General features: G+C 36.9%; 1 protein-coding gene across 1 annotated transcript; it reads right to left on the bottom strand.

Moving 5' to 3' along the window:
* Nucleotides 1-13,577: 13,577 nt before the first annotated feature.
* LOC131394581 (olfactory receptor 2M4) lies at nucleotides 13,578-14,513 on the bottom strand. The gene has a single exon (XM_058525973.1). It carries the CDS (start codon nucleotides 14,511-14,513, stop codon nucleotides 13,578-13,580), a length of 936 nt encoding a protein of 311 aa, XP_058381956.1.
* Between the last annotated feature and the right edge of the window lie 11,998 nt (nucleotides 14,514-26,511).

Here is a 26,511-nt window from a genome sequence, read left to right as displayed (position 1 = left end):
ATTCAGATTCTCTATTTCTTCTTGATTCAGTTTTGGGAGGCTGTATGGGTCTAAGCATTTATCCATTTCTTCTAGGTTATCTAATTTGTTGGTGTATAGTTTTTCATAGTATTCTCTTATAATCCTTTGTATTTCTGCAGAATCTGTTGTAATTTCTCCTCTTTCATTACCAATTTTATTTATTTGAGCCTTCTCTCTTTTTTTCTTGCTGCGCCTGGCTAAGGGTTTTTCAATTTTGTTTATCTTCTGGAAGAATCAGCTCTTGGTTTTGTTAATCCTTTCTACTATTTTTTAGTAGAAAGGATTCTACTATTTCATTTACTCCCACTCTGATTTTTATTATTTCCCTCCTTCTGCTGACTTTGGGCTTTGTTTGTTCTTTTTCTAGTTCTGTTAGGCACAGTTTAAGTTTATTTATTTGAGATTTTTCTTGTTTGTTGAGGTGGGCCTGTATTGCTGTGGATTTCCCTCTTATGACCACTTTTGCTGTATCCCATAAGAGTTTGTATGTTGTATTTTCATTTGTGTTTGTCTCCAGGTATTCTCTAGTTTCTCCTTTGATTTCTTCATTGATCCATGGGTTATTCAGTAGCATGCTGTTTAGTTTCCATATATTTTGATTTTCCCAGCTTTTTTCTTGTAGTTGATTTCTAGTTTCATAACGCTGTGGTCAGATATGATGCTTGGGATGATTTCCATCTTCTTAAATTTATTGATGTTTGCCTTATTTCCCAATATATGGTCTATGTTTGAGAATGATCCGTGTGCACTTGAGAAGAATGTGTATTCTACTGTTTTTGGATGGAATGTTCTATATATAGCTATTAAGTCTATTTGATCAAATGTTTCATTTAAATCTACTATTTCCTTGTTAACCTTTTGTCTAGATGATCTGTCCATTGATGTAAGTGGGGTGTTGAGGTCCCCTACTATTATTATGTTGCTGCTAGTTTCTCCCTTTAGGTCTAATAGTTGCTTTATTTAATAAAAATAGTTTATTATTTATTTGGTGCCGCTGTGTTAGGTGCATATATATTATTAAGTGTTATGTCCTCTTGGTGTAATGTCCCTTTTATCATTGTGTATTGCCCCTCTTTGTTTCTCATCATCTTTTTTTTCTTGAAGTCTGTTTTGTCTGATATAAGTATGGCAACACCTGCTTTCTTTTGTTTGCCATTAGCTTGGAGTATCATGTTCCATCCTTCACTCTGAGCCTATGTTTGTCTTTAGACTGAGATGTGTTTCCTGGAGGTAGCATATTGTCGGATCTTGCTTTTTAATCCATCCAGCTACTCTGTCTTTTGATTGGAGAATTCAATCCATTTACATTTAGAGTGATTATTGATATATGAGGGCTTAATACTGCCATTCAATATCTTGTTTTCTGGTTGATCTATGTTTCCATTGTTTCTCTTGCTTTGTATTTCTGACTGCTATTTCATTTTGGTGGTTTCCTGAGGAGGTTTTCTCAGTTTTCTCTCTTTTTGTGAATTGTGGCTCTGCCCTGATTTATTGTTTAGTGGTTACCATGAGGGTGTATAAAATATCTCATTGATGAAATAGCCCATTTTCTCATAGTCTCTTATCTCCCTTAACCTGAGCAGGTTCCATCCCTTACCTCTTCCCCTTCTGAGTTGTCGTTACAAATCATTCTGTTTTTAATGTTGTGAGTTTGTGACTAAGTTAAAGTGTTTATAGTTACTTTTGATGCTTTCTTTCCCTTTCTCTTTAGGTAACAACTGAGGATTTGTTTCCCTGTTCTGATAGAGAGCTGCAGTTTTCTGATTTTGTCTGTCTAATTATCTCTTTGCTCAACACTTTGCAGGCCTTTGCCTTTCTGTTTGCAGTGTGAGGTCATCTTTAATTATTTCTTGTAGGGGAGGTCTAGTGGCAATGAACTTCCTGAACTTTTGTTTATCTTGGAAAGCTTTTATTTCTTCATTGTACCTGAAGGAATGTTTCACAGAATAGAATATTCTTGGCTGAAAGTTTTTGTCTTTCAGTATTTTGACTGTATTATTCCATTTTCACCTAGCCTGTAGAGTTTCTGCCAAGAAATCCACTGAAAGCCTGATAGGGGTTCCTTTGTATGTGATTCACTTTTTTCTTGCTGCCCTTAATATTTTTCCTTTGTCATTGACTTTTGCCAGTTTTACTATTATATGCCTTAGAGAAGGTCTTTTAGGATTGATGTAATTAGGCATTCAATTGGCTTCAGGTATTTGTGTATCTGGTTCCTTTCCCAGATTTGGGAAGTTCTCAGCTATTATTTCTTTGAAAAATCTCTCTGCTCCTTCCTCCTCTGGAATACCTATAATCCTTACATTGCTTTTCCTAATTGAGTCAGATATTTCTCAAAGAATTCCTTCATTTTTTTTAATCTTATTTCTGTCTCCTCCTCCACCTGTTGCATTTCTATATTTTATCCTCTAAATCACTAATTCATTCCTCCATAACATCAGCTCTATTCTTTAAGGCTTCTATATTGTTTTTTATTTCATTGATTATGTTTTTCATATCCAGAATTGCTGCTTGATTTTTTTTTTTTATAGTTTCAGTCTCTTGGGTCAAGAGGTTCATTTTATTCCTGAGCTCACTGAACTGTTTTTCTTTGTTCTCTTGTATCTCGTTGAGTTTCTTTATGACAGCCATTTTGAATTCTCTGTCATTTAGATTGTAAATTTCTGTGCCTTCAGAGTTCGTTTCTGGAGAATTGTCATTTTCCTTCTGGTCTGAACTGTTGCTGTGGTTTCTCATGGTGTTTGATGAACTAATCTTTGGTTGGGGCATTTGAGGTAGTATCAGGTCGCAGGTTCCACCTGCTACACCTTGGGGAGCAGGAGCAGAGTTTCTGGTCCCACTCTGCCTGCTGGAAGTTGTGTGGGTACTGTGGGCACTTGCACTGGCCTGGAGAGTGTTCAGGCACTTGTGTGGAGTTTGCTTGGTGGGCGGGGCTTCCTCATGTGGGACTGAGTTAGGGCCATTCTTTGGGATTGCAGGGGCATGATGGGCTCCCTCCCTCACCTGGAAAATGATCATGAGTGGGTTAAGGGTGGCTGCCACCTCTTCCTGCAGTCCCCCCATGGCACACTTCTTCTTTCAGGGCTCAGTGGTACTATGTGTGCTGCCACAGGCCTGGAGAATGCTTGTCCCAGTGTACTTAGTTCTGCCTCAGACTCTGCTTCTAGATTGGGAGGCTGCTTGGTGGGTGAGGCTTCTCATGTGGACCCAGCCAGGGCCACTCCTTGGGACCACAGGGGCATGGTGGGCTCCCTCCCTCACCAGGAGAGCAATCACCAATGGGCTAAGGGCTGCCAATATCTCTTCCTACAGTCACCCCAGGGCACATTCTGTTCCCACTTGTGGGGTGCTAGTGCCAGTCTGAAAAGTGTACCTGTGTGAACACAGGACTGTGTGTCTCAGGGGTAGGGAGTGCTTACCTATCTCCACCACTTCCTAGAGGGTCAGTCTGTCCACCTTCAGATGTGTAGCTGTGTGTGTCTCTGAGGTGTCCTGTTGTGCTGTGTAGGTTTCTTCTGTTGGTCAATGAATGTCCATTTAGTTGTAATTCAAAAGAGGGAGAGACAAAGGGAACAGCTCACAACACCATGTTGCTGAGATCACTCCCTTAGACAGTTCTGCTTTTAATTCTAATTCATTTTGTTCTCCCAAATAAGATAAAGTGCAGAAGAGTAAGTGGAAAGCATCAAGATAATTAATAATAATAATAATGATAATAATATACTTATTATGTCTATACCCTGGAGAGGATTCTTTGATGATAATTTCTCCCACACAATGTGATTAAATGTAGTTTAACCAATTTCTCAAATACTGACACAAATCTGAGTGTTCCTTCATTCAGTATGCATTCTATAGGCTAACTACAGTTCTCTGATTCACACTTATGTAAGTATATAGAATTACTATGTAATTCCAAGGAATTACAAGATTGCTCATCCAATGCATTCAGGGCCTAAATAGAACAAAAAGATAGAAGAAGGGCAAATTTGCTCTTTGCATGTGCTAGGATATTGATCTCCTACTCTTGGACATTATCATTTCTGGTCCTTGAGCATTCAGCCTCAGAATGGGACTTACCCTTTGTCTCCTCTGATTCTCAGATCTTCAGGGTTGGATGGGAACTACAGCCTCTGCTTTCCTACAGACATCCTGTATCCTACAGACAGCAGATCTTGGGACTGTCATAATCGTATGAGCCACTCTCTCATCATTAATCTCTTTCTATATATCAAGAATATATATATATTCTCTATATAATATTTTATTGGATCTGTTTCTCTTGGGAACCCTGATTTACATTTAAAAATTTGTAATACATTTTTATTTCTGCTTTAGGGAATCAATTATATCTTAAGGTGGTTAAAAATTAGAAAATGTTGTCTTAATATACTTATGTTCATTTTGTCAGTCTCAGGAGGTTTTAATTCTTTATATGGACCCAGATTCCCAGGCTTCTTTAGCCATCCAATTAGCAAACTTGGGCCATCTCCTGGGTGATTGCTAGTGTGTTAAATCCAGTGTCTCATGAGAATACTTCTAACTTGATGAACTCTTACTGACCTATGTTTTGACCTCCTGGATCAAGCACACTCAGGATCCAATCCCACTTGTATTCTATCAGCTCCTGCTGGTAAATGCAGCTCAGATGTTATAGCTCTTTAGGATATATTTCCTTTTCTATTTTATCACACCTAGCACCTCTACCCCCAAGTTATATGTAACTTAATCCCATTTAATGGCCTAATGACCAGGAGGGAAAATGGGTGTACATCACGTCAGAGGAGAGGGAGAATCCCCCTCTGCCCTTTCCCTCAAGGTTCATATGGCTGGCCAAATAATTAACAAGACATGTTAGCAGGAGAAAATAATACCAAGTTTAATAACGTATACATGGGAGAAACCGGGGAAACTGAATTTCTCAACACAATAGCAGAGATTCTCATCTTAAACACCATCTTCAGCTAAAGACAAAGGAGGATGTTGGGGGTGGTGTTTTGGGATTTCAGAGGAGAAGAAGACAATTTACATGAAGAGGGAAATATAAATGTTTGTCAGACAATTCTTTGCAGGTCCACCTATAGAGAATGTGGCCTGAGAGACAGGAATTATAGTAATCAAGAGTAGGTAGATTTAAGTCTTCTTCCGTCCTGATAAGAGTTTTCACAGATAAGGCCAACCTCCCTTCTTCCCACTACACAGAGGGAGATACTTTTACAAATGTAAATATTTGGTAAACAGAACTTTGTTAAGAATGGGCTCCCCAAGGACCCTGCCAGTCTGTCTACAGCCAGAGTTAAATTCCTTTAGGCAGTTTGGGGGAGGTCAAATGTCTGTCAGAGACAATAATCAAGGTAAAGAGACATATTTCAGGCTGGCCAATTTTGATCTCCCACAATCATAAAACACAATATGTGTTGTGTGGGGTGGAAGCCTCTGCATAGCCTCTGCTTAAGGAGGAATTGCTAGTGTGGGAGATCAAAATTGGCCACTCTGAAATATATCTCTTTACTTTGATTATTTTCTCTGATGGACATTTGACCTCCCCCACTAACTTCCTAAAGGAATTTAACTTGGGGTATGGACAGACTGGCAGGGTCCTTGCTAAGCCTATTCTTACCAAAGTTCTGTTTACCAAATATTTACATTTGTAAGGATATCTCCCTCTGTGTTCTGGGAAGAGGGATGGTGATGACCTTATCTCTGGAAATTCTTATCTGGACGGAAGAAAAGGACTTAAATCTACATACTGTTGATTACCATACTTTCTGTCTCTCCAGCCACATTCTCTATAGGTGGCCCTGCAAAGAATTTTCTGACAAACATTTACATTTCCCTCTCCATGTGAATTGTCTTCTTCACCTCTGAAATCCCAAACTCCCCACCCCCAATATCCTCCTTTGTCTTTAGCTGATGATGGTATTTAAGATGAGAATCTCTGCTATTGTGTTGAGAAACTTAGTTTCCCTGGTTTCTCCCATGTATACATGTTATTAAACTTGGTATTATTTTCTCCTGCTAACCTGTCTTTTAATTATTTGGCCAGCCATAAGAACCTTAAGAGAAAGGGCAGAGGGGATTCTCCCTCTTCTCTGACACTAGGTATTAAAGGAAGGTGGACCTTTCAGTACGTTAAGAGGGTTCAAAGAAAGATAGGAATGCAAGAAATTCAGAGACATAAATACAGATGTCCCAATTCCTGGCATCAAGGCCCCACTCTTTCCTAACCAGGGTCTTGGCATGGTAGTCCTCCTTGTTGGTGATTTGGCTTCTTTGGAACTCCTCTACTTACTCTGACTCTTAGGTCTTTGGCCTTGGCCTCAGTTTCCTCTGCCCTCCCACTGCAGGAAGTGAGCAGTCCTCAAGGAGCCCCTCTGCTTTCAGGTTTACATTTCAAATGACAATTAATTATTCACATCTTTTGATTGTTTTTTTCAGAGCATCAATTGACTACACAACAGCCATCTTATTTGAGTTACAGTTACAATTTTCCACATATTTCTCAACAGCCTGACAGATTACACCAGTTAATGTGTTTTCTTCCATGCGTTAGCTCAATTCTCCACTGTTTACTGTTTTAAAAATTAGAGCTTTGCCTTGCACCAGGCCCTCTGTCCTTCACAGACATCCAGTGATGGGTTCCTCATTGACTTCTGGGTGGCAAGCGATCCAACGTCAAGACCCCAACAACAGCTTTGGCTTACCCAGTGGGGAACTCTGGAGTTGGAATAGCCCTTTAGAGTTGTCCTCCGTTGGTTGACATGGATGGGTCTCTACAGTTACCCACTGTTCAGGCATTAGTGGGCCTCCCAGGCAAGGCTGCTCTCTGCCACTGTAGGAATCCCTTTAGGGGTAGACAGCTGAAAATTGTCTGCCAAGAGCCTTCCTAGCAGCTGGGAAACAAATCATTCAGAAAAAGGGAAGCCAGAGAGCATAGAAGTGGTCAGTGTCCTGAGGATAGTGATGAACTTTTAGCATAAGTTTTCTGGAGTTTTAAATAGCAGGTTACCAGTGTCATGGAGAAGAACTTTAGACATAATTGGAATCAAAAGCTGAGGTTGGAGACTGTGCAGGCTTGAGATAACAGAGCATGTCTGAGATTACTGCCCCTAGAAAGCTCTCCCTGCATGGCTAGCCCTAGGCTGGCATCTAGGAATATGGCTATCAGTGTGTTCTCAGTGAACAGTTAACTAATAACAGTGCTTTACTGTGCTTCAACCATTTGTGACATCATTATGGTTTAAGCAGAATACCTTCTCTCCTTCCTGAAGTCTGAAATTTTGATATGTACTAGACAGAGGATGCCTAGATTACCAGTAAAAGCTTTGGATGCTGAGTTTCTCCCTTGCACACATGATGTTGTATTTTCATTGCTGGGGGAAAGTACACTTTGTGAGACACTCTGAGTGAGAACATGAAGAAAAATGCAAATGAATTCCTCTAGACTCTGTCTTTCTCCCTCATGATCCTAGTCTGTATCATAACTATAGCACTGTAATACATCTTAGCTGTGAGTCTGGCTATGTGCTGAAACCTGTGCATCAGTCTTGAGAATCTCTGAATAAGTGGATGATTTGAGGGCCCACAAAACAGAGATCACTGATATCTCTGTTGATAGTAACAGGACCAAGTAGGAAAGCTGTGGAATTTTGTTACACTAGAAGTCAGGCTAAAGAAATGCATTGAACTGGTTTTGTTACTTGTCTGGCAGGTAAAGATCAATGGAGTTGATGGTATTGGAAATGAACTGGTTTGAATATTGAATCATGAGTCCTAAACTGATAATAGGAGGAAGTTAATCACGAAGGGTTGATGAGGGCAGGTAATGAATGAGAGGTCTTTATGAGATTAAAGAGAAATTTAACGTAAGGATGCTTTGAGAACGAATGCTTATGATTGTCATTTTAGAAAAGGAGCATTTTTTGGTTGTTATGAGTAAATCAAATGGTATCTTTTTTTTGTGATGATTTCTTTTGCATATGCTTGAGTTTGTGGAAGAGCCTTGAGTGACTTTAAAGTGTCAGTTGTTGGGTCATTTCCTATAGCTAGCAAGGGAGGATCGGATTCAGGTCAGATGAGGAAGCATGAAGCAGATTAGGCTAGACTCAGACTCTTTTTTAGGAATGAAATCAAAGTGTAAAAAATCTACATTTCCCATATAAACTTGCCAAAAGAGAAGAAGAGATAAGAATTTTGCATTAATTAAAATAATAAATCTTTTACTTATTTTTAGAATGTTCTCCTCAAGTAATTCCAGAAGCAATTCTGGAAGTAATCATATCTAGTTTCAAAATCTTTTTAGTATCATAGAAAATCCAAATACTTTTGGTTATGATTAATATTATTTTTATATAGATTATGTCAATGCATGCTTAATGATATGTTTTTATTGTTACTTGAAGGATGTATTTAAAACTCCTCACTTTGAAATGAGATCCTTACAATTAAGCCTGTACTGTTTTTTATTTCTGTTTCCACAAGGACTCATTATGCACGCAAAAATCAGCCACATATACTCCTCAATGTATCTATGTCCAATGCTGCCCAGCTCAGTGGTTTTGTTCATACATTTCATTCTTCCATAATTTTTTACAACCATTCTTTTCAGGAATATTCCTGTTTATTTAAATAGAATATCATACATGCCAACTGTGCAAGGAAGCCATTCCAGAGATTTAAAATGTTCTTAATTGCATGACAAACTCCTATCCACTACACTTTTAAAATTGAAGCCCTTGGCCTTTATTGGTTTTCCATTCCTGCATGACAAATTACCACAACACTCAGTTATCATCTCGCAGTCATGTAGGTCAGAAGTCCAGGTAGAGCTGGTTGGGTTCTCTCCATAGGTTCTCACAGGCCAAAGTCAAAGCATCAGTCAGACTAGCTCTCATCTGGAACTACGTGGAAGAATACATTTCCAAGCTCATTCAGGTTGTTTGGAGAATTTTGTTCCTCACAGGACTAGGACTATAGGTTATAGGACTGATATGACACTTTTTTTTTCATGGACCCAGTAGAGGATCTGTGTGGGCACAGAGATTTAGGAGGATGCTCAACTACAACTACATTGGCTGTCAGTCAGAAGTTGCTGTCAGCTTCCAGAACCTGCTCCTTGCACCTGAGCCTTCCATCTTCAAAGCCAATGATGACATGCCAAATCTTTCTCATGGTTCAAATCTGTCTTCCTTCCCCTCTTATTACCACCCAGAAAGGACTCTTTGTTTAAAGACTCTGTGACTACTTAAGACACAAACTTGTAATATCCCAATATTAAGGTCAACTGACTTTAACTTCAATTATATTTGCAAAATGCCTTTTGGCCATATGATGAAACAAGTACAGGAAACATGAGCAATATTCATAGTCCCTGGAATTTGAATGAAAAATCTTGTTGGCAATCATAAAATTATTCTGATAACAACCTTTAAATGTACATTATAATGTATCTGCATCTTCTTATTTCTCTTTTCCTTAATTATAAACTTCTTGAAATCAGAAATAATACAGTGCTAATATTTTACCGCTAGTAAAAAATCAGATTGTTTACCATATAGTTTGCATTCAATAAATATTCATCAAATTAATTAAGAAGTAATAGAAAAGGAAATGACTCAAAAAGAAGAGGATCCCACAAAATCATTACTGATTATATGTGTAAATGATATTAATTGAAAATCAATTGAGCAACAGCTAAAAAGCCAATGCTTTAGCACAGGTTGGTTTCTATTCAGATAGTATGTAAGTGATGCATTTCACTGACGGAATAAAAATAACTGTACCAATTAGAAAATAGTGGGTTAGGAAAACAAAACTATAACGATCTATTTTGTGCAGGTAAAAAGACTAAGATAGGAAATATATATTCTTTTTTTAGGTTCATGTGTATCTGTGCACAAAACAAAAATAATAAAATACGCATATGTGTATGTTTGTGTGTGTGTATGTATACACACATATACAAAACATGAACATCAATATATTTTAGGCCCCATGATAAATATTCTTATTCTTGCAAAGTACCTCTTATGTGCAAGAAGCTGTTCTAAGGACTTCACGTACATAAGCTCATTTAATCTTCACAGTCATTCCATTATTATCATTTTTATCCCATTATACACAGAGTGTAACTAATTTGTTCCTGGTTACACATCTAGTGACAGAGCTGAGTTGTAGACACAGGCCTCTGACTGCAGACTGTTTACCTCACTATACAGCATTCAAAGAGAGAAAGGAATACTTGTCTGATATATGTTTCCATAGATAACAAAATTAGGCAAAGTTTAAGGTGGGAATGAGCTAAATAGTTCTGAAATTCCTTGAGAATTATTCTTCAATGTATATTTATTAGGATAACCATAAATATGTCTGCAAAAGGAAGGTATGAATTTCCAGGCTATCCCAAGTGCACATTCCTTAGGAGAGCCTTCAGATGACTTCATGGACATAAACCATAAAAATATTGATTTGGAAATAAACAATGATGAGTCAATTTTTAGTTACATAATCATGAAAGTGATCATATCCATAAAGATAGTCATAAAATATAGAGCAAAGCATAAAAAGAAGAAGAGAAATAATCACAGGAGAAAAATAAACAAATGCACAATTATCTGCAAGTCAAAAAATAACAGATCGACACTAGCAATGAACAATGAGAAATTAACATTAGGTAAACAGTCAATTTGTAATAACATCAAAAAATAAAATATTTAGTAGTTCATTTAACAAAATAATGCAAGATTTTTACACCTAAAAACTATGAAATATTGAGAGAAATGTTAAAGGAAAGAAATAAATACAAAGATATCTTGTGTCTATGAACTATAGAACTCATTATTGTTAAGTTGGTAATATCCCTAAAATTGATCTATAGATGCAACACTATCTTTATAAAAAATCTAGTTGCTCTTTATTTTCAGAAATCGACAACCTAACTCTAAAATTTATATGGAAATTCAAGACACCCAGAATAGTCTAAACAATTTTGGCCAAGAAGAACAAAGTTGGAAGACTTACACTTTCTGACTTTTCACTTACAATGAGGCTATGTTAATCAAGGCACTGCAATATTAACATAAAGATGGATATATAGATCCATGAAATAGAATTGAGAGTCCAGGACTAAATATATGCACCTATGATCAACTGATTTCCAACAAGGGTACAAAATGAATTCAATGAGGAAAGCATAGTCTCTCAACAAATGATGCTGTGATAACTGGACATCACAGGTAAAAGAATGGAAGTATTTCCTACCTCACATCATATACAAAAATTACCTCACATGGATCAATGACATAAATATAACAAATAAAACTTTAAAACTCTAAAAAGAATACATTAATCTTTGTGACCTGGGATTAGACAATAGTTTCCTAGATATTATACCACAAGCATAAGCAATAAAATGCTAAAAATAGGAAAATTGGACTGCATCCAAATTAAAACAAGTTTATAAATTATAATTCAAAGGATATCATCAATAAAGTGAAAAGAAAACTCACTGAAAGGGAAAAACATATTTACATATCATATATCTGATAAGAATCTTGTATCCAGAATATATAAAGAAGTCCATCAACAACAAAAAGAAAAATAACCCAATTTAAATGAACAAAGGATCTTAGCAGACATTTCTTTAAGATATTCAGAAGATGATAAGCATATGAAAAGATGTACCAAATCATTAGTCATTTGGAAAATGCAAATGAAAACCAGAAGGATATACCACTTCATGCTCACTAGAATGGTTATAATGTTAAAAAATGGAAAGTAACAAGAGTTGATGAGGATTTGGAGCATTTGGAATCCTACGACATTGACGGTGAAAACGTAAAATTTTTAGACACTGTGGAAAACTGGCAGTTCTGCAAAAGTTAATGACAAAGTTACCATATGACTGAGCAATTCTACTCCTACATATACACTCAAGAGGTTGGAAAACATATGCCCACACAAAAATGTGTATTTTAATGTTTGTAGTAGTATTCTTCATAATAGACAAAAAGTGGAAACACTATAAATGTCTATCAATATTTGAGTGGATAAACAAAAGGTGGTATGACTTTACAATGGAATATTATTCATTCACAGAAAGGAATGAAATACTAATACATGCTTCAACATGAACGTTAAAAACATGCTAAGTGAAATAAGCCATCACAAAAGATCAAATTTTGTAATTCGATTTGTATGTCATGTCCTAAACAGGCAAAACTATAGTCACAAACATAGTGATTATAAGGGTTTGGGAAGGAGAGAATGGGGAATGAATATTGACAGGTATGGTTGTTCTTTTCGGGGTGATAATGAAGTTTGCAATTAGATAATGATGGTTGCACAACCTGTGAATCTACTATAAATCACTGAACTGTGCACCTTAAAATGTTGAATTTCATCCTATGTAAGTTTTACCTTAAAAAACATACCGAGAATATTCTACTTCCCCAAATATTGCTATTTTGATAAAAAAGGATGTGAAAGATTATAATTCATGGTGTATATTATTAAAATATAAAGTCTACATTCAGGAAAAAAATGTATTTATGGAGCAATAATATATTATAAACATACATTAAAATTATGTATAATGAAATTAAGATAGTCTCCATGAGGCAGGTGAGGATTGCTTTTAATTTTCAAGGATGTATATTTTTCAGATATGCAAATTGCAATAAATTAATAAAGGTTTAGTTACATCAAAGTGCGATCACTCCACGGAATGTTAAACAATTGGTGTGGACAGATACAGAGACTGTGAATTCTCTTTAAGAAAACTTATGTCAGTTTTATGGGATAATTTTGTGGAATAATTTATAGGGAATCATTTTGGCAAAGCTGTAAAAAAATCATGGTTATCAATTCTGATAACTGATAGATCTCTAATTACTTCAAATAGATTCTAGTTATCAATATAAGGATGAATACTGGATAAAATCAATCATGATAGTGATGAAGGTTGGGCAGCCAAAACAAATAGATAATTTATATGGACTTGTTAAGATATTCACTTTATTTTAAAGGTTAAAACCTATGTAGGAATTTCTAAAAGTTATTTTACATACACTGAACACCTGATTGAAGAATGTGTCAACACTAACTCCCCACTACTAAATGTTTGGGAATTGAATAGTGAAGAATTAGAAATAAAACAGTCAAAGCACAGGTTTGAGGAGAGGTAAAGTTGAAGAAAATTACTCACAGGTAACTAATCTTTAAACAAAGAAGCAGCTCACCCAAAGCAGTGGATCAACTCCAACCTTTTTCCTTGGATAAACAAAGAAGCTCAGACTTATATCTGATTTCAAAGGCAGGCATCCTAAAGTAAAGTGCTCATAGCTCACAACCAGTGATATAACAAACTCACAGGAGTGAAGCAGTCTAACTACAACCCATTTTACCCATGATGTTTATATAATATACTAACTACAGCTATTTTAAATTTGAAAAAAGAGGGAGAAAAGATTAAAAAAATAGGAATAGAATTATGCAAGGGATTCAAGTTTCCTTGAGAAGTGTTGACCAAGTTGGGCAATCAAACATGTTGGATGAAATTATATTAACTTTCTTTTCCTCAATAGTTTCAGAAGTCCCCTGGATACTTCTCTGTTGCGGAGGCTGTAGATCAGAGGGTTCAGCATGGGAGTGATGATGGTGTAGAAGGCTGACACCATCTTGTCCTGGTCTGGTGTATGGATAGAGGCTGGTCTCATGTACATGAACATGGCAGCCCCATAGTAGAGTCCAACCACAGACAGGTGGGAAGAGCAGGTGGTGAAGGCTTTGTGGCGACTTTCCCCAGAGCCCATGCGGATGACAGCTCGAAGAACTCCTGAATAGGAAATGATAATCGCTGAGACTGGGAAGATCAGCATCACCACACAGCAGATGAAAAGTAGTCTTTCAAATGCAGAGGTGTCTGTACAAGAGAGAGGGAATAGGGCAGCAACATCACAGAAAAAGTGATGAATTTCCAGGGAGCTGCAGTAAGAGAATGACAAGGCTGCTGCAAGAACAATGATACCATCAAGAGACCCCAAGATCCAGGAAGCAACAGTCATGCGGACACAGACCTTCTGATTCATAAGAATTGTGTATTGAAGAGGGTGGCATACAGCCACATAGCGGTCATAGGCCATGACAGCCAACAGGAAACATTCAGCTCCAAGTAGGGACACATATAAGAGTATCTGGAGTCCACAACCTGCTACAGAGATGGATTTCCTGCCAGACAAGTAGCTGACAGCCATCTTGGGTACGGTGGTGGAGACGAGCATGAGGTCCATGAGGGAGAGTTGGCTGAGGAGGAAGTACATGGGTGTGTGGAGCTGAGAGTCCAGGTAGATGAGAAGAACCATGGCTGTGTTTCCCATGAAGGCCACTGTGAAGATGCCCAAGACCAGAGAGAAGAGGAAGATGTGGGTGGGGCTGTGATTGAAGATTCCTAGCAGGATGAAGTCAAAGTTGAAGGTCTGGTTTCTCCACACCATTCTGGGTACTTTGCCTTATCTGGAAGTTCCAGAGAAGACACGAGCTTACTTATTAGCTTAGTTTTCAAATATATACTGTGGTCATACCCTCAAGTGAGCACTGTACTGGACGCATGCGTAAGATCTTCTCATCAAACTTCAGTTACCTCCCCTTTAGTCACAATAAGTTGTGTGACTTGGTCCATTGCTTTCCAGTTGTTTCCTCATCCAAACTCCACAAAAACTTCAATAACTATTTTATTTATTTTGCAGAAAATAAAACGGAAGTATATTAGAGTTTACTGACTTACCCACAGGGACACAATCAATAGAGAACATAGGAGAAAAATAAATATATCTGTTGCTAAGTTTTATGACCTTTCCTGATTGCAGGAAATTTCCTATTGGCCTTTATCTTCTTTTGTCCTAACATGTCTCCAGTTACACTCTCCTCAATAACCATTGAATTTCTGTTCTCTTGATTCCCCCATCATCCTGCCCCCTCCTGACTGTGTCATGCCAGCCCAGTGAAAGACTGTTTGGGACCAATATCATTACCCTCCTAGGAGCACCTATACACCTTAATTAAGAAAACGGTTTAATACTGTACATTTTAACTTTTCCATCTCGAAGCTTTGGAGTCTTGCCGTAATTAACCAAAATGTCCATTAAAATGTTTTTCTAAGGAAGAAAAGGGCATTCACTTCTCTTTTAAGAATAATTTGCTTCTCCCAGCCTAAATAAGGAGAGAAACTATCTTTTTTTTTTTAGAAATTGACTTCTTCCTGCTACAATAAAATGTTATAAGCGGCATCAACTCTAGGGAACAAATGAGAACTGCTTCTCTGCTCTTTATAAGCTTCGCTGCAATGTGCCGTTTTGGAAACTAAAAGGCCATGTTCCAGCACAGTGAGTAAAGGTGTGACTGTAAGCAACACCTGACCTATTACAGTTCCAGACAGGCAGACATGGGGATGCACTGGAGCGGAGAGAGGACAGTGCTGTGACAATGAGCCTGGATATGTGTGAGGAATCAGATCACAGGGAGCCAGAAGAGCATACTTCAATTTTGTTTTTACTTGAGCAATTATCAAAGAAGTATTTTCAGCTGTAAAGATGTGGCGTGATGTGAAATGATCTTGCATTGAGGAAATCTCTTGGTTGCTGCAGTATGATAGGTTGGGTGGGTAAAGTGTGTGAGCATGGTCCCCAGGGAGGAGACCCCTGTGGCATCTAGGGGAGCCAGGGTAAACCCCAGGCAGTGACAGTGCAGGAAGGAGAGGACTGGTGGGTAATATCATCACACATCAGGTCTCTGTTAAAGGCTATTAAGGTCTCTGCCCCTCTTTTTAAATTTTCCTTTAAAATATCATACTACAGAGAAACATCCCGGGTCCTAAATTAGTTATTCTACACTGAATAGAACTCAATCTAAAGCAAGATCTACATTTTTTTTCCTGCCTGATATACATCACGGCCACTAAAATTCTTCTGGACTACCAGACTTCAAATTTTGAAATAGCATAATTTCCTTTTTCCCTTATGTTTTCATGGTCTTATTTTTAATTAAGTTTCAAAAGATCTATATTTTGGCAGATCATGTCATGCTTTTTAATATTGAATATCTACTGATTGGATATTATTTGCCATGGTGAGTGTTTATTCTTGGTATCTGTCTTTCATTACATTTTTAAAAAATTAAGCAAGCAGTAGTTTTCAAATACATTCTGTGGAGTTTGATTAAATTGTAAAGAAATCCAATTATCTATTTATTTGACACTTCAGTGAGCAATACCATAAATGGAGATCTATCAAGAATTTTCTAATTAATGTTCACAACCTAGATGTATTATTGTATACATCAAACCAAATAATATATTCTTCCAAGATAGAGCAGATTCCTAAGAACTGTTCTATAAGTTACATTTTAATGGTATATGGTCTATGCTTATAAAAATATTCTAATGTTGAGTAAATTAGTTTGAAATCTGTTTGCTGCTGAAATTTTCCCTAGGAAATATTCTGGTTATGCATTGATATTCTAAATAAACTTCTGTTAATTATAGATAGTGGTAAAATCTTCTCAAAGTTGGCAAACTAAATAATAGAGAACTTTTTGCTTGTTTTAATGACACATAGATATGTTGTAGCTCTATTCATTTTCACAGATTTAAAGTGTTATGTCTGGGCCGGCCCCATGGCTTAGTGGTTAAGTGCACGCACTCCGCTACCGGTGGCCTGGGCTCAGATCCCAGGTGTGCACCGATGCACTGCTTCTCCGGCCATGCTGTGGCTGCGTCCCACATACAGCAACTAGAAGGATGTGCAACTATGATATACAACTATCTACTGGGGCTTTGGGGGAAAAAAAAGGAGGAGAATTGGCAATAGATGTTAGCTCAGAGCCAGTCTTCCTCAACAAAAAGAGGATTAGCACGGATGTTAGCTCAAGACTGATCCTCCTCACAAAAAAAAAAGAGAGAGACCACATTCACATAACTTTAAAAAATAAGATAAAGTGTTATGTCAGTATTCAAAGACAAAATTTTCATTCCACTTTTAACATTTAGGCATAGGAGAGTGCCTTAAAGGATGAGATATACCAAATAGTGAAACCAGAGACTAAGTCATTTTAGATCACTAGTTCATTTCTTTTTATAACTTCTATGCATTAGACACTTTCACCTATTTTAATAATGAAGATGTGCTGAGAGAATCCAAATTTTCTGCAAGAATATATCAAAATATTAACTATTTAAACATATAACAAACAGGTTTTTTTCCAAAGTCGTTAACATAAAAAACTGCCAAATTCTATATCTGTTCTCTGAATTTAAAAAATAGGATTCAGTGTCACAATTTCATATGAAATTTAAAAATATTCACATCCTAGCTAAAGCATTTTGGTGCTTCTATAATCTTTAATGCCAAGTGTTAATGGAAAATGGAGAGAAGATGACCCAGGAAGATAAAAAGAAAAAAAACAAAAACTTTGAAGAAGAGAAATGACTTAATGCAAAGAAAATTAAGTCTCTGTAAGACAGAGACATATGAGGAAAATGAGTGATAACATACAGCTGAAAATAGAAAGGAAAAGGAAAACAGTAAGATTGAGGACAGAGGCCTGTGATATTTAGACTTTAAAATATCAATGGAGGGCGCCGGCCCTGTGGCTTAGCGGATAAGTGCGCACACTCCGCTACTGGCAGCCCGGGTTCAGATCCTGGGCGCACACCAATGCACTGCTTGTCTGGCCATGCTAAGGTGGCATCCCACATACAGCAACTAGAAGGATGTGCAAATATGACATACAACTATCTAATGGGGCTTTGGGGGAAAAAAGGAGGATTGGCAATAGATGTTAGCTCAGGGCCAGTCTTCCTCAGCAAAAAGAGGAGGATTGGCATGGATGTTAGCTCAGGACTGATCTTCCTCAAAAAAAAAAAAAAATCAATAGAAATGGGAGAAGAACAGACATCATAAATCATGGCCTTGGCAGAGGGATCTTTGTGGGCACAGAGATTTGGGAGGATGCCCAACTACCTACACGGTGCAGCCTTTCCCTAAGCCTTGTGATATTAGGTGACCTAAATGTTTCCATCCCAGCACATTCATATTTCCAGATCTCAGAAGAGTTTCACATACTGTGCGATTTAACTAAATTGTTTCATTGAATTCTTCTTTTTCTTCACCTTTAATGACTGATTCTGATAATTTTATTAATTTATGAAGTATTTGGAATGTACATAAGGAAACTGGGTTTTATTTTGGGTCAAATCACTTTCCCCAATAATTTATAAACTGAACATTTGCACTAGGTCATGTTTAAGGAATTTTTCAGGTCTAAGTTTTCACAAGTCTGTTTTAAAGCACTTTGTTGGAGTCACTTGTTATTTGACTATTCCTGTGAAGCCATTTTGAGATGCATATCTACCAATTGGAACATACTTATATTTATCACAAAGGCTTCAATAAATCTTTTAAATAAATCAAAAATAATTTAATCATTAAGAGAAGAAGTCTATTTTTACTTTTCTCCTTTATTTTTACCATGAAAGGGATTCTAGATGTGTGAGGAAATGTTGACTTTACTAGGATGTTGTGAAAAACTGTGCACAATGTGGTGAATTCATAAAAATATACTTCATAATTTTAATAAATAGGGCGAGGAATGTTTACATTTCTATAATCCTACTTAGTGTTGCAAATACTTTTTCATACACATTATCTCATTTTTTTCACCAAATGCGTTTAAAGTCAGTAGAGGAGGTAACAGATTCTCAAAAAAGAAGAGTTTGTCTTACTTTTTATACTCAGAAGTAGTGATCAGAACATAGACACATCAAATAAATTCTAGGATCTCTGTACTCTGGAAAATGATAATCTATCTCTGAGCCACATCACAACCTTTCCTTCTGTCTCTTCTTGAAAAGATTCAGCAGCAGCTACTTGGATGGTCCAAAGGGCCAAAATTTCCAGAGTCTGAGCCATCTCATGGTATCACGGACCTTAAATCTTTTACCTCCACAGAGAATTCAGTTCCTTAACTTCAGTTATAGGAGGGCATACCCTCATTCAGAACGTCTCCTAGGAAACAAGATCCATATGGACACCCAGATTCTAGTTAAATTTGGCAATATATGTCATTCTTGTTGTTAAATCATAAATGATGGCTGCCTACTTTTCTTTAGTAAGTAAATAGTGTTAATAGTGATAAGCTTAACATTTACAAATTAAAGAAAAGAGAGTTAGAATTAAAACAAGGCATCTTTATTACAAAGTAAATTGAATTTTTCAACCTGCCTTCTCAAATATGTTAATATTTTTACCTCATTTACAATATGTCTTACCAAATTTTTAGGCTAAAATAAAATGTAAATAAACTACAGAAGCCTAAATATTTGTGAGAATGTGGTTAACAATTCAAAGGAGTCCCAATGAGGCTATATGAAATTTCCTTGCAGCTCCCCTCTTTCGGACATGCCTGTTGTGTTGGTCGCAGCCTAATGATAGTGATCTTTGGGCTACGAACACCGGAGGCACTCACCCTGGCCTGTTTGACTCATAGTGAGCCCCCAAGACATTGCCCCCCACAAGGCCAGCACTTGTGGTCCTTGTTATGATTGCAGGCTGCACTTCAGCAAACACCATCGGGGAACTTTGAGGAACAAGATTTATTACTCACACTTCATGGAGCCTATACTTTATGCCTGAGAGCCACACAGGGAGATTTCAGGGTGGAGAGAGAGAGAGGATCTGGGGCTCTGCTTTTTAAGGCTCAGGATGGGGTGTATGGTGTTTCACTGAGTCACTCATTATTAGCTAATTTGAAACATGAGAGTGGGAATTAGGGCTCAGGAGACTAGAGGCAAGATCACTAAATTAGTTATTTATTGGGGTAGCCCGGGGTTTTCTGAAACGGTAACCTCATGTGTGTGAAGGGCCTAATTCCTTTTCTGGTTGTTTTGCTAGTAGCTGTGCCATAACAGCTGACAATATGTTTATTCAAGATGGATATCTTTTGAAATGGATGCCTTAGCAATTAAAACTTTAATGATAAGCACTTACACTACACTATCTTTTCATTGTTCTAATTGTACTTTATTCACTGTACAAAATTCATAACAGTTCTATCTTCAGGCCATGCCTCTCCACTCTAGAAGCTTCCATTTGCCTAAAGCAATGACCTTTCTCAAATGTAAATGTCACTGACTAGGGGCCTCAAGAAACTCAAAGGTGGGTTTGGAAGCAATTAACTGCTTTTCCAGGTGGTTTCTTTTCCTTTTGTGTGTTAAGGAGATGTAACCACCAGCCATCCTGAAACTGATCAAGGCTCACCACAAGAGCTGTGCCCATGACCTTTGCCTTACCTTTAATTCAAAGATCTTTCCAGGAGGAGCTTAGCCCTCATTATGTGGAAGCATGTTCTCCAACTGAACCTGTGCAAGCGAATATGTGCCTCTCTCTTTTGAATATTCATTCCCCAACCAAATAAAAATTCCTGCTTTCCTTTGTTTGGGGATGCCATGACTTTGGAAATGATTCCTCATGGCCTCCTATTTGCTGCAAATACACTTTACTTTGTGAGACAACTTCCACAGCTGTAGAGTCTTATTTAACTCACTAGGAGGCGAACCCACTGGGTTTGGTATCATGAAGACTAGTACCAACTCCTTACTTAAAATTATCTTGTGCCCCGTGATAAATTTCAAAATGAAAACTAAACTTCATTGTAGACACTTTGTAAGCTGGTGTCAGGGGAAGAGGGAGAATCCCCCCTGCCCTTTCCCTTAAGGTTCTTATGGCTGGCCAAATAATCAACAAGACAGGTTAGCAGGAGAAAATAATACCAAGTTTAATAACATGTATACATGGAAGAAACTCAGAAATGAGCGGCTCATCCCTCTGTCTAAGCTGCTTGCTTAAGTATTGTAGCTAAAGGCGAGGAAGGTGTTGGGGGTGGGTAGTGGTCTGGGATTTCAAAGGGGAAGAAGACAATTCACATGGAGCTAGAAATGCAAATGTTTGTCTGACAATTCTTTTCAGGGGCATCTATAGAGAACTTGGCTCTATTTTACATTATCGTTACAGCCATCATGTTAATAACTCCTTCCTGAAACAGATCTTTTGTTTTAAATTCCTCAGGAAGTTTGGGAGGGGAAACTCAAATATTCTTCCTGAGTTTTCTGTGTCTTTATTGTCTTCAGCTCAAAATAATCTGCATACCAGAGTGGTGCTTCCTGGGGTAACTTGCCCTGAGCACCATCACTGGCCTTTGGCTTTCTGGTCTCACTTCTCAACTCTTTATTGTGCAAGTTTCTCTCTGAAACATCTTCTTTCTCCACACCTCCATGACCTTTCAAAGTTGATCTTCTCTCCTATCTGCTTTGTTCCTTGTAAAAATCAAGTTGTCTAACCTCTTTTCCTTCGGGATCCCTTCCACAGAAGCCTATCATGATGACCAAGTCTGTGTCGAATGTCTCTTCTATGTGTCTATATAGACCAAGTGGAAAGATTTACTAGAGCAGATATCACATTTTATTTGAATGGCTTTTCTTCTCTATTTCATTCAGATCAGTAATTGTCATTTACGTTGGATCCCTTGCTATCTAAAACAATTTGGTTCCTCATAAAGCTAACTGAACTATAAAATAGTATTAAAACTTAACAATTAAAATCTTCTCCTCAAAAGAGTGTAAAAAGTAGTCCCTAGTAGTTGAACATCATAAAATTATGTTAAAATTCATGGTACAATTTTTAATATCAAAGGTCTTTTCAAATATAAAAGTCATTTATATTGATGAAAACCTTTGAAGGGAAATGGTTAAGTAGGCTTTTAACGAGGCAGGGACTAAGCATATATTTTGGGACAGGTTTTATGTTAATTTCTTAAAGTATACATAGTCTTATATAATCACCACACAGCCCCATGGTTTAGACATTATTATCTTCGTGTTTCTAACCAGAACACTAAAGAAAGATGACATAAGTAATTTGCTGTGTCTTACGTAGCTTGTAACAGATCTAAAATTTAATTCTAAAATTAAGTAGAACTATCTTACTTCTAAGTGTGTGTGCGTGTGCAGGCACACACATGGGTGTGTTTTTCATAAAACTTACAAAATGTAAAAATTATACCAGTTTTCTATTATTGGAATACAGTCTCCATTGACTTCATTTTTCTGTCACAAAGAGGAACTAGGGAAGAAAAGTGGCCTGCTTTTCATCCATAGATGGTTGCTTTATCTGAAAATTTACTATTTTATATCTGCTCACACATGCCCCATTTGGGTTAACAGTAAAGAAATAAAAAAGCTTTTTCTTTGCCTCATGATAAAATTTATTCTGAATCTACAGTACTCTTCTTTATTGGATTGAGTGTACAATATAGAGGATTATTTGCCTCACTGTCACCAACTAGTTGCCTCGAGAAACTCAAAGGTGGGTTTGGAAGCAATTAACTGTTTTTCCAATTTGTTTCTTTTCCTTTTGTCTGTTAAGGAGATGTAACCACCACGCATCATGAAACTGACAAAGCCTCACCACAAGAGCTATGCCCATGACCTTCGCCTTATTTTTAATGCAAAGATCTCTCCAGGAGGAGCTTAGCCCTCATTATGTGGAAGCATGTTCTCCAACTGAGCCTGTGCAAGAAAGTTCCTACTTCCCTTTGTTTGGGAATGCCATGACTTTGAAAATGGTTCCTCATGGCTTCCTATTTGCTGCAAATACACTTCACTTTGTGAGACAACTTCTGCTGGTGTAGAGTCTTATTTAACTCACCAGGAGGCAAGCCCAGTTGGTTTGGTAATATCACTATGGTATATGTAGCGTGAAGTAATTTACTCCCCTATGTAAAAGGCTAAAAGTAAGAAAGGAAAACTTTAAAATAACAAAGAAAGTATAATATATACTTTTCTGTCTAGTTTTTACAGATTCCATCTTTCTATTCATCATAAAAAACAAATCCAGAATTTAGGGGAAATTTTCACCAGAGTATAGTAGAAATAGTCTCAGTGAAAGAGAGAATGTGACAGATCTTTGTAACATCAGTTTCTTCTTCAGGAGTCTATATAAGAACGTCATTTAACACAAAGACAATTCATTGCCAAGTTTGTTGATGTAAAATCTAGACAGATTTTATCTTCTTCACAAATGAGAAAGAAAGCCAAAAAACAGTATATTTAACTATTTAAAATGTCTTGCCAGCTATAGTAATTCCAGCCATCTGATACTGACACAAAAAAAGTAAAACTGACCAATGAGACACAATACAGTCCAGAAACAGACCCACAGGTATATTGTGGGAGATCAAGATTTGGCCACCCTGAAATATATCTCTTTACCTTGATTGTTTTCTCTGATGAACATTTGACCTCCCCCACTAACTGCCTAAAGAATTTGACATAGTAACTCCTTCCTGGAACAGATCTTCTATCTGATGGCTCTAATATAATGTAAAATAGATGTTACAATAGAAAAGGTACAAACAAGCCCATCTTATAGGAAGTTCTGTCTCTCTGGCCACATTCTCTGGATGGCCCTGCAAGGAGTTGCCAGACAGACATTTACATTTATAAGGGAAATCTCCATTTGCAAAGGTATCTCCCTCTCTGTATTGGGAAGAGGGGGGATGGCCTCATTTATAGAGACTTGTCAATGTGGAAGGTGAGGCCTTAAATCTGCATAATAACCTTACTCTTGTTTACTGTGCTTTAGTGGTAATCTCCTGTAACTGACTCCCCCCACCCCCAACATCCTCCTTTGTCTTTGGCTGAACATGGTATTTAAAATGAGAATTTCTGCTATTGTGTTGAGAAACGCAGCATCCCCGCTTTCTCCCATGTATACATGTTATTAAACTTGGTATTATTTTCTCCTGCTAACCTGTCTTGTTGATTATTTGGCCAGCCATAAGAACCTTAAGGAAAAGGGCAGAGGGGCAGTCACCCTCTTCCCCCTCAATATGTTTACTGATGGGGCAGTTCTCTGAGCAATGATTCCAATTCATACTCCTTTCATTTTGTAACTCCAGCATTCGCTATAGAGCCTTTGAGCACCTGGTCTCTGAATTCTCTGCAGTATCCTCTCCATCTAACCCACCAATGAGCCAAAATACAGCTTGTGACAGGCTCTCTCAAGAGCCTCATGCTCGGAGTCAGTGATGCTATGCTCACATCCCTTTAGTTTGAGCTGAATCAAATGGATCTAACTGGAGGGGGTCCTGGAAATTGGCACCCTCTGTGTTTAAGAATTGCTTTCATTAAAATTTCTAAAATTATTCCCATAAGAAAGACATAGAGGGCCGGCCCCATGGCTTAGCGTTTAAGTGCACGTGCACCACTGCTGGTGACCAGGGTTCAGATCCTGGGCATGCACCGAAGCACCGCTTCTGCAGCCATGCTAAGGCCATGTCCCACATACAGCAACTAGAAGGATGTGCAACTATGACATGCAGCTATCTACTGGGGCTTTGGGGAAAAAAAAGAAGGAGGGGGATTGGCAACAGATGTTAGCTCAGAGCCAGTCTTCCTCAACAAAAAGAGGAGGATTAGCACAGATGTTATCTCAGGGCTGATCTTCCTCACAAAAAATAAATAAATAAATCTTAAAAAAAAAAAGAAAGACATAGAAACAGCCTAAGTGCCCACTGACGGATACATGGATAAAGAAAATGCGAGGGGTGTGTGTGTGTATATTCCATTGTGCATATATATCTATGTATGTATATATATATGTACACACACACAATGGGGTGTTATTTCACCATAAAAATGAAGGAAACACTGCTATTTATGACAACATAGATGGACTGTGAGGGTGTTATGCTAACTGAAACGTCAGACAGAGAAAGATGAATACTGTCAGATCTCACTTATATGTAGAATCTAAAAACATCAAATTCATAGAAACAGGGTAGAATAGTGGTTACTAGGGGCTGAAGGGTGAAGGAAATGGGAAAATGTTGGTCAAAGGATACAAACTTCCAGTCATAAAACAAATAAATTCTGAGGATCTAATGTGCAACATGGTGACTATAGTTCATACTACATTGTATACTTTAAAGTTACTGTGAGAGCGGATCCTTAATGTTCTCACCATAAGAACAACAAAATGGTAATTATGTGAGTTGAAGGAGTTTTAAACTAATCTTATTGTAGTAAACATTTCACGGTATATACATGTATCAAATCATCACATAGTGCACCTTAAAATTACACAATATTATATGTCAAGTATATGTCAAAGACTGTTGCCTTTCTTTAATTGTTATTACTTTTTAATGATGAAATATTTATCACTGATCATTTTATTGTCTTTTGCATTGACCTTTACATCATATTATATTAAAATTTTCAAGAATGAATTATGTTAACATTTACTCAATAAATATATTTTTTCTGCAATTTTAAGTCTCTCTTAAACCTACATAGATAGATATTTAAAATTCATCCTTTAGTCTCTAATTTTTAATAAATCACTTCATCCAAGTCCATATTTATAATTTTTCCTGCAATCTGATATTATATGTGTGTGTGTATGTGTGTGTGTGTCTGCTACATATCTCCACTTCCTTTGCTTTTGTTTAGTTATATTTTCCCTATGTATTGGCTGTTTTCCCTCTGTTTCCAATTTTTTCCCCTTCACTGCTTTTTGAATAATTGATTGATACTTGTTTAACATTCACCTGTACCCTTCAATGTATATGCATTCAATTCATTTACTTCAAATTTACATATCCTTATATATTTATATTTGTATATGTAAAACATGTATTTTATAACCTTATTTCTAAATAAAAAATGAAAACAAATCATGTCAATGCTTTTTTATTCTTTCTCTTCTTGCAGTATGAATATTAATAAATCCTATTGAATTTTGCTTCTTTTCTTTTTAAATGTAGTTTTCAATAGATATTCAGGCCTTTCAATGTATTTACTGATTAATTTATCTTGCTTCTTCCTCTCCAAACATTTTTCTTCTAGCCAGTATACAAATTTTATTGGTAACTTTGTCATCTAAGGATAACTATAAATATAAATTTTCTGAGCTATTGATTATATAAAAATTATGTGACATCATCCTCCCTCTTACATAATAGTTTAGGTGGGCATACTACTATCATCCAAGTTATTTTCTTGTAAAACTTTGAACATATTGGAATATTTCCCTGCATTCAACAGTGTTAATAAGAAGTTTCATTTAAATTTGGATTTTGTTCTTTTTTTAAGGCCATATCTCCCACAATCCTCCATGCAACAAGTGTATTTGAGCATTTTTTTTAACATAAGTATGTTCTTTTTTAATTGAGATATAAATGACATTACACTGAATTGCTTGAAGTGTATAACGTTTTGGGTTGAAATGTTTATATATTACAGTATGATAACAATATGTTCTTATAAACATTATGGTATGTGTTTATATATTTGCACGTGCACTTGTGTGTCTTAACTCTTCCTGCTTGGCTTCTATTTACTGTATCTATTTATGTGTAAAAACCACATCAAAATGCAGT

This window comes from Diceros bicornis, chromosome 30 (genome assembly GCF_020826845.1).
Source record: "Diceros bicornis minor isolate mBicDic1 chromosome 30, mDicBic1.mat.cur, whole genome shotgun sequence".
Classification (NCBI taxonomy): Eukaryota; Metazoa; Chordata; class Mammalia; order Perissodactyla; family Rhinocerotidae; genus Diceros; species Diceros bicornis.
The sequence above is the reverse complement of the archived record's forward strand: the minus strand, read 5'-3'. Positions and strand labels throughout refer to the sequence as shown.